Raw genomic sequence first — 14,108 nt, 5'->3', positions numbered from 1 at the left:
TATTTACAAAATATTGATGCATACATATTACACAAGTCAGTTATATCAAAGTGGTTTTTTAAACAATATCTGTAGCAACCAACTATTTGCATTGGTTTAGCATAGTGCAAATGGTAATGTTGCAAAGGCAGGTTATAATGTGGGATTGTGATTTGAGTGACTTCTCTGCTGCCTTCTGTTCTACTACATCTAGAAAACTATTCCCTTTCATTTAAAAAATACCTATTTCTTGCGAATGTTGAATAGTGTACCTGAGGATAGGGCAAATTCATTATTCTTCTAAATTCTTTCACTTAGATAACTATCTCTCTATTTACTCAGCCTGCTCACGTAGCACCATTGCCATTGATTACTAACATACTAAATGAGAAAAAGGAATGGAAACACGCTAAATACACTATGCCATCCCTAATTTCAGGATTTGTCCATTTATGTGGAATTTCATCTGATACATTTCACAATTCTGTACTATATATTCAAGTGTTTAAGGATGATTCTGGTGGTATTGTGTGGTGGTGTATATGTTACCAGTATATATTTTCCTGTAACTACCATATTAGGGAAGCTGTGAAGAAATGGACTTAAAAGCCTGCTCCTTCCGTCCTCGGATGAGAAGGAGCTTGCTTTTGACTACCACCATGTATTGAAACCTGCATATAAACTTGCATCTGAATATTGACTGTGTATTGATTCCCTCACAATGTAAGAACTTCATGTATTAAATCCGGTGATTTTGATTGTAGCTTTTTTGTTCGCCGGCTCAAAGCCAGCCGTCAGGTAACTACGTTGTCCTTTAGTTCACGTTCTGTAGCTGGTGCTGCGCTAAATCTGGACGATGAACTATCATACAGCATATATGATGTCAGCAATGCCTAGCGTACGCAACTTCACAGTTTCAAAGACTGGTGAGGGGGCATAACATAGATTTCTTTTGTTTGGGGGGGGTGTAGCTTCCACAATTTATGGAGTGCTGGAGCTGGCGTCGATCTCATGAGCACCCGCAGCGATCTACAACCATGGCCGGTATCTTGCCGTATATTATTTGTTCTTTCCCGTTGAAGTAGAGCATGTTTATGGGGGACATCTTGGTGGGCGTGCAGCAGGGGCCTGCCGAACCCCGGGGGTTTGCTTGGTGTACAAGGTGAGTGTGCGGGTACTTTTGTAAAAACACAAATTCGCATTCTCCGGAGCAGTAATTGGCTTTGTATCTTTTAGGTGCGATAATCCAGTCCCATCCGAAAGCTTCGAAATCCACTGTCAGCGGGTAGCGACAACATCGGGATTCTGTCGAGTGCTCATCACAGTCGAGGCCAAAATCTCTGCGGGATCGTTTTGGCGTGTCTGTAACTCTGACCTCTAAAAATGGGTTCTGTGAGAGAGGAGAAGCAATCAGAAGCGTTACTGAGGTAAGCCTAAATTCAGTAAAACCGTGCAAACATATTTCAGACATAAATGTATTGTATCAAGTCAATATTCTCAAATAACATTTGCAAACATTTCTGAAGTTACACCCTTCAGGGAACCTTGTCCTTCTCCAAATCTCTGCTACGTTTGATCTCTGCTCAAGGATTATTCCTCGCTTTCGTGCTGAGGATGAGCATTTCCTGAAATCACCATCATCTCAGTGCTAGCATAATTTCTGTTAACTGCTCAAAGAGTGTTTCAGAAATTTTGAGGATGCTAGATTTTTACTTTTGCTGTGGGGTTTGTTGGTTTGTTTTAAACCCCACAATAAGAGCTACTTCTTTTTCCATGAAACAACTCCAAAAATTTTTAAGGAGCAGGACCGACTGATGTTGATCTTTTTGTGGGTCCTTCTGAAATTCTCTCCATTGAAATCATGCTTAGTTCAGTCTTTCTGGATATCAAGGAAGGCTTCTTGTCCAGACCAAGGAGGACAAAATTCACTCTCTAATTGCCATTGTTCTTGAATTACGGCAATGGCAGTAGAACCGAGGGTTTCACCTGCTGGGACAGGTTACTTGTACTTCACAGCTGTCCCCTCTCCCGGAGGGTTGAATTTGCCATACTGAATTTGGAGGGGCAGCTAATATTTTTTACTCCGGAAAGAGCCCTGTGGCCAGGAATGTCTTTTTGGCAGGCCGCAGGCCTCCGAGCCATGTGCCTCCTCCCAAAGGTGTGTTTCCACAGTCACCAACTGAGAATAGAAAGAAATTGTAACCTTTACAATTGCAGGTTTGAAGAAGTTCCCGGTTTCCTCCTTTCCATGCACTGATGTCAGCCCCATGTGTCGGTTTGGCACTGACTGGGCTGTCCCATGAAGGAAGACCATTCCTTAGGAGTAAGTCATAGCCCAGCTAACTTTGCTATGTGGGTTTGTGCCCTCCAAGATACACACGCCTTTACGCCTGCAAGTTGTCCAGTTGCTGGAGACACTCCTCCCAAAGGTAAATGATACGGGAAAGGGCTTGGCGAGAGGACTATTCCCATACCCAGAGCTGCCGGAGAGGAGCCAGAGTGAAGAGAAGAGAAATATCCTCTCCCATTATCAGCTGTGCATCTAACCCTGCACTGCTGTTGAACCGGTTTGTTTTTACAGATGAGGATAACCAGGATTATCCACACGTGTGCAAACACAGCGTTGGGTATTTGAATGGATGGAGGTGGTGAGGGTGTTCCTTACCAGGGTATCCAGCTAGACTGTTTCAAGTATGAGAGATCTATTAAGGACCTAAAATTACAATATCACAGCATTTTTCCTGTAAGTTCATTCAACTGCATTATACTGCTATGAAGTCAAATGCTACGTAAGCTACATGAACAGAGAGATAGTTGCATAGTAGTAAAAGTAAGACCGTATTCTTTAATCAAAACGAGGGGTTTCTTGGTTGTGATTGTTTCAGCTGTGATAGGTTCAGGACCTTTTATAGGCTGTAGATGATTAGTGATTTCCAGAAACTAATAACAAAGCAAATGCTGTAGTTTAGCTGTTACACTTCAGATTTAATTTGTTCATCTATATTTACAGAAAGAAATAGTTTATATTCTTTCTTATGACACAATTATTGTATCAAACAATTTCTCTATGCATATATTTCTAATAGCTAGAATGATGCACTCTATCGCATACTGAGAGGTACACAACATTATGAAGATGATCTCACATTCATAAACACAGGTAATTCTTACTGTTGTTAATAGCAAATACATGCATACAGAATGGGGAGAAACTCATGGTTTGAATGCAAAAAACTTTCTCAGCGCTATTGGAGGCAGCTTTCCTACCAATGAAATAATCCAACTGTTCTTTTTAGCTTTACTACTTATTAAATAGTATTTGCTCTCAAATTTGAAAACAACGTTACTTTTGATAGTACCATCCTTCAGTAATTACTGAAACATTTTCCAGTTAATGCCTCTCAACACTTACTGAAGTACAGCAATTTGTTTCAGTTTTTCAGACAGAGAAAAGGAGGCTCAGGAATGCTGTTGATTTTGACATGACCAGAGAGCAAAGAATGAAAGAATTTGCTATACACAACTTGTATCTTCCGTTCCCTAAACAATGCTTCCATTTTATCCTTGAAACACAACTGAAATGCTTTCCAATAAAATGCGAAATATTTAAATGTGATTTTTCTAAATGAACTTACCAGTCCATCTTCACCTGGTCCTGGGAAAGTTACAGCAAGATCTCGTCCATTCTCATCAAAGGCTTTTATTTCGATGCCTAAATTGGATTCAGGCTGTTTGAGCCAATTTTGCAACACTGTCTTCACATCAATGCTCTGCCAAATACCAGTGCCTGGGTTCATGTCGAGTTTCAAAGATCGAATTCCAGTATATCTTGTACCGTCTTTCATGGGCTTAATAAGTCTCAGGATCTGCACAAACACCGTTGTAGGTTTTTGGACTTGCCTCAAGTATATCCACAATTGTGCCTTTACTACTTTGTTATATTGTATTTTAGAGCTAAACTTAAAGAAGCAACATTTTGGTTTTCCCTCCATTTGTACAAGAAAATCAGCTATAAATGAATGGAAAGAACAGATTACTGAACAGGGAACAAACAAAATGCATATATATAAACCCAACTTTTTTTTTTTTTCAGAATGTGTAGGAAGTCTTACAATATGTTATAAACAGTATCAGTAACAAAGTGGATTCAATTTAACTCATTTTCTATGGCTTACGCTCTAGAGCAAATTTAATGGATGTTAACAAAATCATTGTTTTTACCTAAAAGCAACATCATGTGACAGGGAACCGATAATTGTTTTATAAACAGGCGAAAACAAGGTTTGCCTAATCATTCTCTGAATAACTGCAGTGCCTTGAGGAAGGGTGCTCAGGCTGGAACTCGGAAATGATGGGCAATCTCCAGGAGATGCACGCTGTGGAGGACCTTTGCGGTCCTCAGCGTGCTGGGGCTCTGACTGGTGGTACCAGTGCTGTGGGCTGATGTGTACAGTTGCAGAAAAGCCTCTTTCCCAACCAAAAACTACCTGGTGAGAGGGCACAGCCTATTCCACTTCTCAGTGACTACTACCCACTCACTTCTGCTAGTCATCTCCCAAGGACCTTCATAAAGCATGTCGAATAGCAACTTTGCATAAGCTGACTCAACACGTGTGGTGATCCAGCTATTTCTGATTTACTAGATAGCCCGAGTTGTGCATCGTACAAACAGAGGCAGCCTCGGGCAACCCACACAAACACTCTAATTTCTGTATTCAGTGGGAAAAAAAAAAATAATCAAGGGAGTAGTAATCTGAGGATTGTTGTGTTTTCATTTGAACAATATTATAGGAAAGTCACGTGCGGTGCTGCGTTCTTGCTTCCTGTAGCCTGTGATGCAGCTGTCATACCTAGTCATGGCAATATCTTTCCATGCCAGGATAAAATGGGTGATACTAATCTTAAATGGTGCAGGGCTTTGACATTCATAAATCTCACCACTTAAGATACCTGTCTCTTTAGTGCATTTAAAATAGTTCAAGGGCTTTTTATAACTCAGCCCAATGAAGTAAATTACTTTTCTTCAGTCGCTTCAATTATTTAACAGTTTAATTAAAAATATTATAAAGCCTTGGACATAATAGGCTGGAGTAAATCTGCTGGCAGTCCTCAACTTTGTGAAAAGGCTGCAATAACATACTGCCTTTAAGTATACATCTTACTAATTAAAGTTGAAAAATTTCACTTTTTCATCAATTCATACATTTTCAGCTGGCTAGAACAGCAAATCTGTTATTCCAGTATGCATACTGTAATGCTATCTGCGACTGCTAACGTGCCTTATACCTCCTGTCATCGTTTTGCTTTTTGACATCATATTTGTAAGCGTTATTTTAAAAAACAGCTGCCATAGCCAAATACTTTAGCTGATGAAGAACATAGGATACTATAGTATTAGCCGTGCAAAAGATACTTGATAGGAGCTATAGCAGATGTTTAGCACTCAGAAGATAGCTCAGAATCTGCTCATTCAGTAAATGCCTTCATTCTTCCTTGGCACGACTACTGGAGCTGATTGCAGTAGCATGGGCATTTTAACATTTAAATCTGTTACACACATATTTGCTTTAAATGTATAGTTTTAACTCAGAGGTGGGTGGTGCTAGTTTATGGGATCAGCAAAGCAGCAAGAATTTAACTCTACGCTTGCACTTGCTGTAACATGTTGCAGTTAGGTAGGTCTGGCGCTCTGGGCTGTATTTCTGCTGAATTCCATTGCTCCCAAAGATACCGGACAGTGAAACCTCCCTCAGAAAAATACAGTTATCTCGTTATCTGCACTAGTACTTTATATTTGCGATAGGAAATGCCCTGAGTGCTGCAGATAACGAAGTCAACTAAACTGCAGACCTCCCTTTGCTTTCTAAGGCAGTGGGCAAATCCTCAGTGCTACAGGGCATACCCGTTGCAAGGAGCCGAAAACCAAACAGTAAAACAAAGGATCGCAACACGGTCATCTGAACCTGGCTCAAATTCTTTAGAAATAACGCTCTCCTCCCTCCCTCTAGCAGACTTCAGCCAGCAGCCTGTTGGGAGAGCCCGAGGAGGAGTTGCGTGGCTCTACAGCAGGGAGACAACTCTCTCGGAGGAGCGGTGGAGGCGAAAGCAGCAGGGTTACTTACACTCCGTAGGCATTGTGATAATCGTTTCGGTGGTGGCATGATAGTCATCGTCTTCCAAAGAGCCATCGCTACTGTCGTCTCTCTGGACGTCGTACTGATCAATCAGTTCCTGTAGCGGAGGAGCTTTGGGTAAAAGTTGTTTAATAACATCCCTGCTAATGTTAGGAGCTTGTTCCAGTCGCAGTTTGCTGAGGATTTGAATTTTTATGGCTTCTATTCTGGAAGATTTTGTATTCTGTCTCCACGCACATGCATTGCACAGTCCATCTTTTTCACCGTTCTCTGCGGGCTGACTACCGTCCTCAAGAGCCACCGGATCAACTGAAATCAGCATGAACAGGTAAATATAAACATAGACCGCTAGCTTTTGCATGATCTCACATTCAGTGCTGCGCTTTTCCTTTTTTTCCTTCCCCCCTCCCCCTTTCCCTTTCAATATTAAACAGATCCGTGAAAGCAAATGCAATCTGAGAGACAGCTTGCCACACTGGTGTACCTTATATATTCCAAGGGGGCTTTTTATACTCCAACTTTGATTAGGCTCATGTCGTCAAACCCGACGATTGGTTGCTGTCCCAACAATGAATCTGGCTGTCAGAGGGTAAAGCCCTGTCGATCACAAGTCACTAGACAGCGTTTAGTTACAGCCAAGGGTGAACTGATTTATCTGGGTGCTTCATAGAGGATATGTCTTCGCATACTGAAAGGATATATTTCCAACTATTGCGGGCAGCAGTACTGAAAGACAGCACTGTCATTCTTAAATATATACCGACCGTGTACTTGTACTATGAATCAAGTCAGACTCCCCTCTAAACTTGCTTTAGGCTTCTACCAGGTTTTTTGGCTTGAAAGTTTGTGCTAATTAAAAGAAAATCCCAGGGGGGATTACTGTTAGCAGGCAGGGGAAAAGTACTTTAGAAATGCAGTGTTAACTTATGTTGTTCAACAACTAAAATATACTGAGCAGTTCCTATTTCAGAAAACCTTAATGAGTTTTCCTGCTAGGTACTAGCTAAAGCAGTAAGAAGGGGGTTGTGCATATGTAACTCTCTGTAAATGCATATCTTATCTGTTTCTCCCTTGAGTGTGTATCGAAATCAACAGAGCAAATCCTTTACTGAATTAAGAGTCAGTTATGAAGAATGAGTCTGTCCCCTCCTCATACTATCATTAGGTCAGCAGAATCCTGGGCAGTAAATTAAATATTGAGAGATCTTTAGTAGCAAATGTATTTTTAAGGAGTATCTTTAGTTACTTTATCTCACTCTGATATTGTGCAAAAATAAGTCTTGCAAAACATTTCAATCTCTACTGTGAGTATATCTTCCTTTCCATGTCATCTTTTATGTCTGTTCAAAATGTCTCTGTATTATGCCAATTTGAGTGATACTTTTCTGTGCTTTCTTTTGCTTTCTACTTAAGTATTTGCAAGTTCTCTAAATATATTACGGTTATAAAATGCTTTCTGCATAAGAGAGATGCATCTAGACATGGTTTTACGCTTACAGGTTATGGCTTATAAAAATCTTACAGCAATGTAGTTTGCATTTGATGTGCTGTGAGCAAGAATTAGGGAATTCATGCCTGGGAGGGCTGAGGAGTTACTGTTCGGCACAGGCTGTATATTACAGCAAGCAGAAATCCTGGGATTTCATGTAATATGCCAAAGTTTGCCTATCTCATTTAGGACTGAATTGTCAGTTTCTGACTGAGTTTCTCTTCTTTTTCTATTCTGAGTAAACCTTAAAATGTGGCAAACAGGGTTTTATCTGTGTATGTTCATGTTGGAAAAAATGTTGACATATGGAAAGATGTGGGAAAGAGCTTTTTTCTGCCTGGTCATTCATACTATTTTGCATCACCTCTCCAGGGCATGCAAATTCATTGCATAGCACAGAACAGAGCCGAATACTCACCTCGTGACCAGTGACGTAAATCATGAGTATTCAATTGAAATTGATTGTCCTACCCTGGTGTAAAGTTGATGCAAGCGATAGATGTACTGCGCTTGCACGTTCCAGGCCCATGGCTTTAGGGCCAGACCTTGATTTCAGCCAAAATCCATGTTTAAAGCAAGCAGTTTGACTTCTTAGCTCCCGAGCATTTGTTTTTTACGCAAGATACCGGTGCAGCTACTCTCAACATGTGGTCACATTAATGGGCTTGTGGTTCACTGGAAGTGGAAGTTAGGATAGAACTGAGTCTGCAGTGGAGACTGCCTGCCATGCCTATAACAAAATTTAAACAGGCTCCTAGGGCATTTCACATGCTGGAAATGTATTTTTATGGAAGATGCATAGGATGATTTACAGTTAGAATGTTTTCAAAAAGCACTGCCCCTGTTGCTGTGAATTTATGGGAGGGGGTTAAGTTGGGGTTTTTTGTTTGTTACTATTATGACAGTGAATCTCATAATAAAACTATTTTCTATTAGTTTTTTATTTTAAACCAGAATGATGCAACCAGTTGGGTATAGAAATGAATATACCCCCAAGTGGAAACCTTGACAGGGAGCAGGATTGATGCTCATTTTAAAGAGAACAATGATCCACCAATAAACAGGTGGAAATAAAGATGCAGTCGTTAATACAAGAGTAATTAAATGGTCTGGCAGACCGTGGCTGTAAGCCACTCGCGCTGGAGAGGGGACAGGAGAGGCGCTCAGAAAAGTGATGCCTCCAGCGTGTGACCCCTGTCTGAACGTGCTCTGCAGCAGCCTGCCCGATGCTCAGTGGCCGCGCTGGTACCTGGCCTGCTCCTTCCTCTTCAAGGTCTTCCCACGCTGACTGTGGCTTCCCATGAGCATGCAGAACTGCAATTGACTTTTTCCAGTCTTCTGCAGCGATTCCATTGACCTGCAAGAAAAGGGCCCCTTCAGCATTTCTTTATGACTGCAGGACCGAGGTCCTCTCCTGCGTGCCCGAAACCCCAGTAGCTCTGAGCAAGAGCCGAGCTTGCTCTCTGCCACCGAGGTGGCATGTGGTGGCAAGCGCATCCTGCTGAGCACCGGGCCTCTGCTCGCTGTGCAGAAGTCAGAGGCAGTAACAGCAGCCAGAGCAGGGGCGTAGGGACTAATGACCAAAAATGGCAAAAGTGCCCCAGAATTCACCAGCAGCTGTACAACCAAGAGAGCTCATAAAATGCATTTCATACCCACGTACTCTGAATCATGCTAACCCGGTAGCAGAATACCTTTCTCTTCATCTTTTGTTGTTGCCATCTGTTTCTTTTCTATGAGACTGCAAGAATTTGGAAGAGAGCTTTCAGTTGCACTTGATCAAGAGCTGCTGAAGTATCTCATTTCTTTAATAAATAATACAGTATGCAAATTGTTTTTCTTCCTGACTTTCTTTGCAATGTTTTTGCAAAGTGATGACTACAGAAGTAATAGAGGTGAGAAAAGTAAGTGATAAAGTGACCAGGTAAAAGTTACTCCAAAAATTTATTTGGCAAAAATAATTTTAAAAAGGAAAAAAATAGAAAATAAAAACCCCACATTACCACCAGCAAAACTAAAGAAGAGTTAAAAATGAAATGCACATCTTACTGAACATTATGGCATTTTAATATTTTCTTTGGGATTTGTGTCATTCTACCCGCCGTGCCTGCCAATAGTGAATAGTATTCCCAATCCTAACAATTCAAAGATCATGGCTCAGGCCCCCAAAATCAAGCAGTGTAAGAATGTGTTCCTTTCTAAAGGAAAAAGGCACTCATCTATCTACCTGTCAACTTCTCCTCTCCTTTCCCCCTTCCACCAGAAGCTTTTGCACTCACTGGAAAACCTACAAAAAAGATGGAATCAACCCCAAAGCTACTCCCAACAAATCTGAGTGATATAAGGGTTTCAGAGACACTGTGTTACTGTGAGTTTCATGGAAAAACAGTGACTGTGTAGAGGAAAAGGAGATTACTAATGCCCTCCCTGAGGAGAAGGCAAATGGAGCCCAACCATTACCCACCCTTTTTGGCAGCCTTTAATTAGCCAATCAGCTTGTGCTTCTCTGTCATTAGTCGGCACGCTGATAGCTCTGGACCATCCACAGTGTGTCATCCCTTGCCGGGCCAGCAACCCCAGAAAAAATTGATAGGGAGCAGGATGGGATTTGAGCTTGTTTTGGAGGGGGACCAAGTGGACATGGAAGGGAACCAGGACATTTCTGAGAAAAGGGAGAGTTACAGGGGTATGGAGGAGCTGCCCTCGTGGCAGGGAAGGAGAGGGACATGGGTTATAACCCTGCCAGAAATCAGACAACTTCAGCCTGTTGTAGGCTAGATTTCCCAATGCTTCCTTACAGCCTGCAGGACCAGAAATTCCCTCTTCTTTTTTTCTCTTGTTTAAGTTAAATAAAATAGTTCCTATAATTGATTCACCTTAGAAGGTAGAACTTGAGGAGAAACTCACGTGGTGTGAAATGCATTGTAAACCTGTGACTGCTGTTTACGTTGGTGTCAAGTCTTACCTCTGAACTAGCTGGCTCTTCTCCCTGGTTTGTCTTATAAGGAAGATGTAACATTCCTCCTGAGCCACTGAGGAAGGTACTCCTTGAGTCATCTTTTCTCTCTCTGTTGTTAGTACAAAGCCTAACTTCTACTATAGCATATTGAAATGGATAGAAGATTCCATTTTAAATATTTTTGTACCAGATTTATCTCTCACTTAGCTGCAATAAGCTGAGAATAATGTTTGTGAAGTAATTTTGGTCAGAACAGTTACATTTGAATAGAAAAATTCAGACATAATTAAATGCAATGGAATTAGTGTTTTAAGGGCTTAACGATGAGCCCAGCTGTCTTAGTGCACCAGGTGTTTGCTCTCAGCCACCTGAATGGCAAGATAAATACGTTACTTTGACCCTGAAAGCAGATAGAAGGTCATGTCTATAAAACACCTAGAAATAAATCTTGCAATAACAAAAAGGCTAGGAAGACATCATCTCAGTCAGATTATGTGAACTAAAGCTGCAGCTACTATAAGGCAAAAGTAACTGCTTTTAAAATTAAACTTACTACAATGCCCTAAAATAAGCAAGCTGTGACTAGTATGAATTCTTGCTCTGTAACAAATGCCCTGAAACAGGCATTTGTTTGTAAAAGTAGTCATATATAACCTTTTAAACATTGTGCTGTATCAGCTACTGGAAGTCAATTTTCTTTATTTTGATAGTATGGATGTGTAATTCCCTCAACTTACCAAAAAAGAAGTTCATCTTGACTTCACCAGTTTTGAATTCCAGGTATAGGAGAGCATAATTCCCGTAGGAGAAGAGCGTGTGTAGGTACAGATGCCCTGGTGCACCAGCATCTGGGTGGGGTATGCCACAACTCCTTCTCAACCCCTGCTGTCAGGTGGTTTTCCCAGGAAAACCACGATGTTCAGGGATTTTGAGTGGTCTCCCCCAGGGAGGATCTGTGTCTGTAGTTTGGGTACCAGGACAATAGGTCACTGTCTGGCAGATGATTTCCTCGACTCGGGAGCCATGGGAAACAGGAGTGAGTGCTACCTGCTAACGACTTTCTCACAAGCCATGGTGTGTATAAGCATGCAATGGATAAAATAGGGGAAATGGGTAAAACTGGTGGCAAGGGGGTGCTGTGGCCATTTCAACTTGCGATGCACCTCTCGGCTTGCCCAAGAGATGCTGCTGAATGTAGGCTTCAGGGGAGTCCTATGGGGTCCCCTTCAGCTCCTGGCTTACTCTTGCCCTTTTGGCCATCTCCTTCCTGCCTGCAGCTTTGGCTGTGGTGTCTATATATCATAATAAATCTTGTAAAAGAGCCCTGTTAAATACCTGTTTAATTCTGAGCACTCTACCCTTGTGCTGTCTTTTCTTTAGAGTTGCAGCTTTTATGCTTTTACCCAGAATTCCTGACATTTATCTCTATAATCATCTTCAATGTCTTTTAAAACAGCTGCATCAGCTGCTGCATGGCTGATGGGAAACCTTGAATTCCTCCGAGGGGCTGTTAACCCTACCTGGAGAGGTGTCGCTTCTGCATTTGCACTGTCAAAGTGCTGGAAATGTCAAAATACTTCATCTCGGTATTACAAGCTGCGAGAATGCTGATGTTTTCTGGAAGGCACAACTCTGAAGGGGGTTTTCGCCCCGAAGGTCAGTGATTTGGTATGAGTGGCCTGTCCTCTGCTGGGTTCTTCGGGAACAACATCCGCTGGGAAGTGAGGGCCACCGCTCAAAAAGTCGTTTTCTTGATCCTCCTTTTTTTTCCCCTGCCTCCTTTTTTTTTTTTTTTTCTTCCCCCAGATAGATGGGTTAAAAATTAACAGATATTCTGGAAAAAAAACAGAGAAGTGCAAAATACAGTGAATATGACTGTGCTTAATCTTGCCCAGTGCCATAATGGACTGAATTAATGAACTCTCTTGATGAGAAGATAGCAGTATGTGGGGTAGATTTGGCTCTTCATCCCGAGCTATCCCTATGCTGCCCTCCCGGGGGTCTGTGTGCCTCCTTTGCTTTAGCCCCACTCCCTGGTTTTGCCTCTGCGGGATACAGATACCGGCTGAATGGGAAGAACCTGGAACACCTGGTACCCCCTTGTCTATAAGCAATAAGTAAAACCACAGCAAGATAACAGTACGCAGAGGTAAGAGTAGCTTTTGTTTCCTCTGACTTTTGTAAGCGGAGTAACTGTCTTGGGAGTAAAGTCTCCTAAAACTCTTAGCCTTTGGGACAGTGAATTAATAAATACATTGAATTCTAATGGTTAAAATAGAACCGTTTCTCTGGGATTGCAAACCTCGTGCGCCGTTTCAGAGGTGTGCACCTGCCGTGGCAACGTGTTCGCTCAACTCCTTTTGGAGTGGGGCACAATCAGTCCCACTGTATTACCTCTGTGTTGTTATTTCCCAGTGAAACAGACACTGTGTACAGCAGTGTCCTCTTCTGGTTGCTGCCATACCTGCCCGGATCGGCCAACCATTGACTGTCCTACATTGCATGTCCTACAAAGGTGTTAGTCTCAGGTTTTTGTATGTAGTGTTTATATGTGCTGAAAGACACTTCTTGTGGAATACTTTAAATAGTCTATTCTGAATGAGTGTAAGACATTTTAGTTGTTTATAAATTTTATTGACGTTTTTAGGACTTTTAAACCTAAAGCAAAAAAGAAGGTTATCTTTCAGACTGAGAACAGGGGATTGTTTAAAATACAACCAGGAGAAAGGAAGGTCATGAAAAATGTAAAAACATGTTTTTGCCAATTAAACTTCTTTCAAAAATGTTCACTAATGAAAATGCCGTAAATATCAGTAATACCCACTTTTTCCTTTACAAGGTGCAGGTTTATACGTCATAGCAACACAGGATTGATAGAGGGGTATGGACTCTTTCCTGCTTACAAAGTTAATTTAGGAATGTATGGATCACAGTTTTTGCCCAAAGGTGTGCACATTAGTTGATTTCCTGTTGTTACTCCAAGAGAGAAGAAAGAATAAGGTGGAATTATGGCACAGATTCTCCTTTCCTTTCTGGTCCATAATAGAATACACTGTAAAACTTTGTATTTTGAATCATGGGAGATGGAGAGGTACAGAAATATCCCACTGGTACTCCCAAAAGCAGTCAGCGTTGGCCAGTGCTAGAATCATTTGTGCATTCCAGAGATGTAAGGTGTAGAGCACGAAGCTAATCTGTTGGGTTTCTTCTATCTAAAGCTTGTTAACCATGTTTTTAGACATCTTACTTTGAGGCAAGAGCCTCTACGATGGAGAGGAAAGCAGCAGTAAAGTTCTCAAAGAAACCCATTCAGATCCGCAGTCAGCCAAGAAGGCCCTTGGGTTCCTCAGCAACGCCGTGGTCTAATCGACAGCTTAGAGCCAGGCTACCGATTTAACCCTGATGTTGAAAATACTGGTAATGTAAATTCTGTAAAACCCTGTGGAAAAAAACAAACCAGCTATTTTTTTAATGGTAAAATATATTAAAGCTTTCAACATGATTTAATAACAAAAATGCATATATCTGATTTTACTCCTTCTTTTTT

General features: G+C 41.5%; 1 protein-coding gene across 2 annotated transcripts; it reads right to left on the bottom strand.

The window, feature by feature from the left end:
* Positions 1 to 795: 795 nt before the first annotated feature.
* On the bottom strand, positions 796 to 6,475 carry MSTN (myostatin). Of its 2 annotated transcripts, none has more exons than XM_010152282.1 (3): positions 6,102 to 6,475; positions 3,615 to 3,988; positions 796 to 1,369 (listed from the first exon to the last, which is right to left on the bottom strand). In XM_010152282.1, the coding sequence occupies exons 1-3, from the start codon at positions 6,472 to 6,474 to the stop codon at positions 989 to 991; spliced, it is 1,128 nt and encodes a 375-aa protein (XP_010150584.1). In that variant the 5' UTR covers position 6,475; the 3' UTR covers positions 796 to 988. The 2 variants fall into 2 exon arrangements, with proteins under 2 accessions (XP_010150584.1, XP_010150585.1); XM_010152283.1 differs by having other exon boundaries at positions 989 to 1,369; positions 3,615 to 3,691; positions 6,102 to 6,474.
* Positions 6,476 to 14,108: the final 7,633 nt, after the last annotated feature.

This window comes from Eurypyga helias, unplaced genomic scaffold (assembly GCF_000690775.1).
Source record: "Eurypyga helias isolate BGI_N326 unplaced genomic scaffold, ASM69077v1 scaffold15205, whole genome shotgun sequence".
In the NCBI taxonomy this organism is placed as follows: Eukaryota; Metazoa; Chordata; class Aves; order Eurypygiformes; family Eurypygidae; genus Eurypyga; species Eurypyga helias.
This window is presented reverse-complemented; position numbering and strand designations above follow the sequence as displayed.

Excerpts from the sequence above, each read along its gene's own strand:
- MSTN (XM_010152282.1), bottom strand. The coding sequence starts at position 6,474 with ATGCAAAAGCTAGCGGTCTATGTTTATATTTACCTGTTCATGCTGATT. Across the intron at positions 3,989-6,101 it reads TATCACAATGCCTACGGAGT|CTGATTTTCTTGTACAAATG; the intron begins GTAAGTAACCCT and ends ATTCATTTATAG. Across the intron at positions 1,370-3,614 it reads GACCAGGTGAAGATGGACTG|AACCCATTTTTAGAGGTCAG; the intron begins GTAAGTTCATTT and ends CCTCTCTCACAG.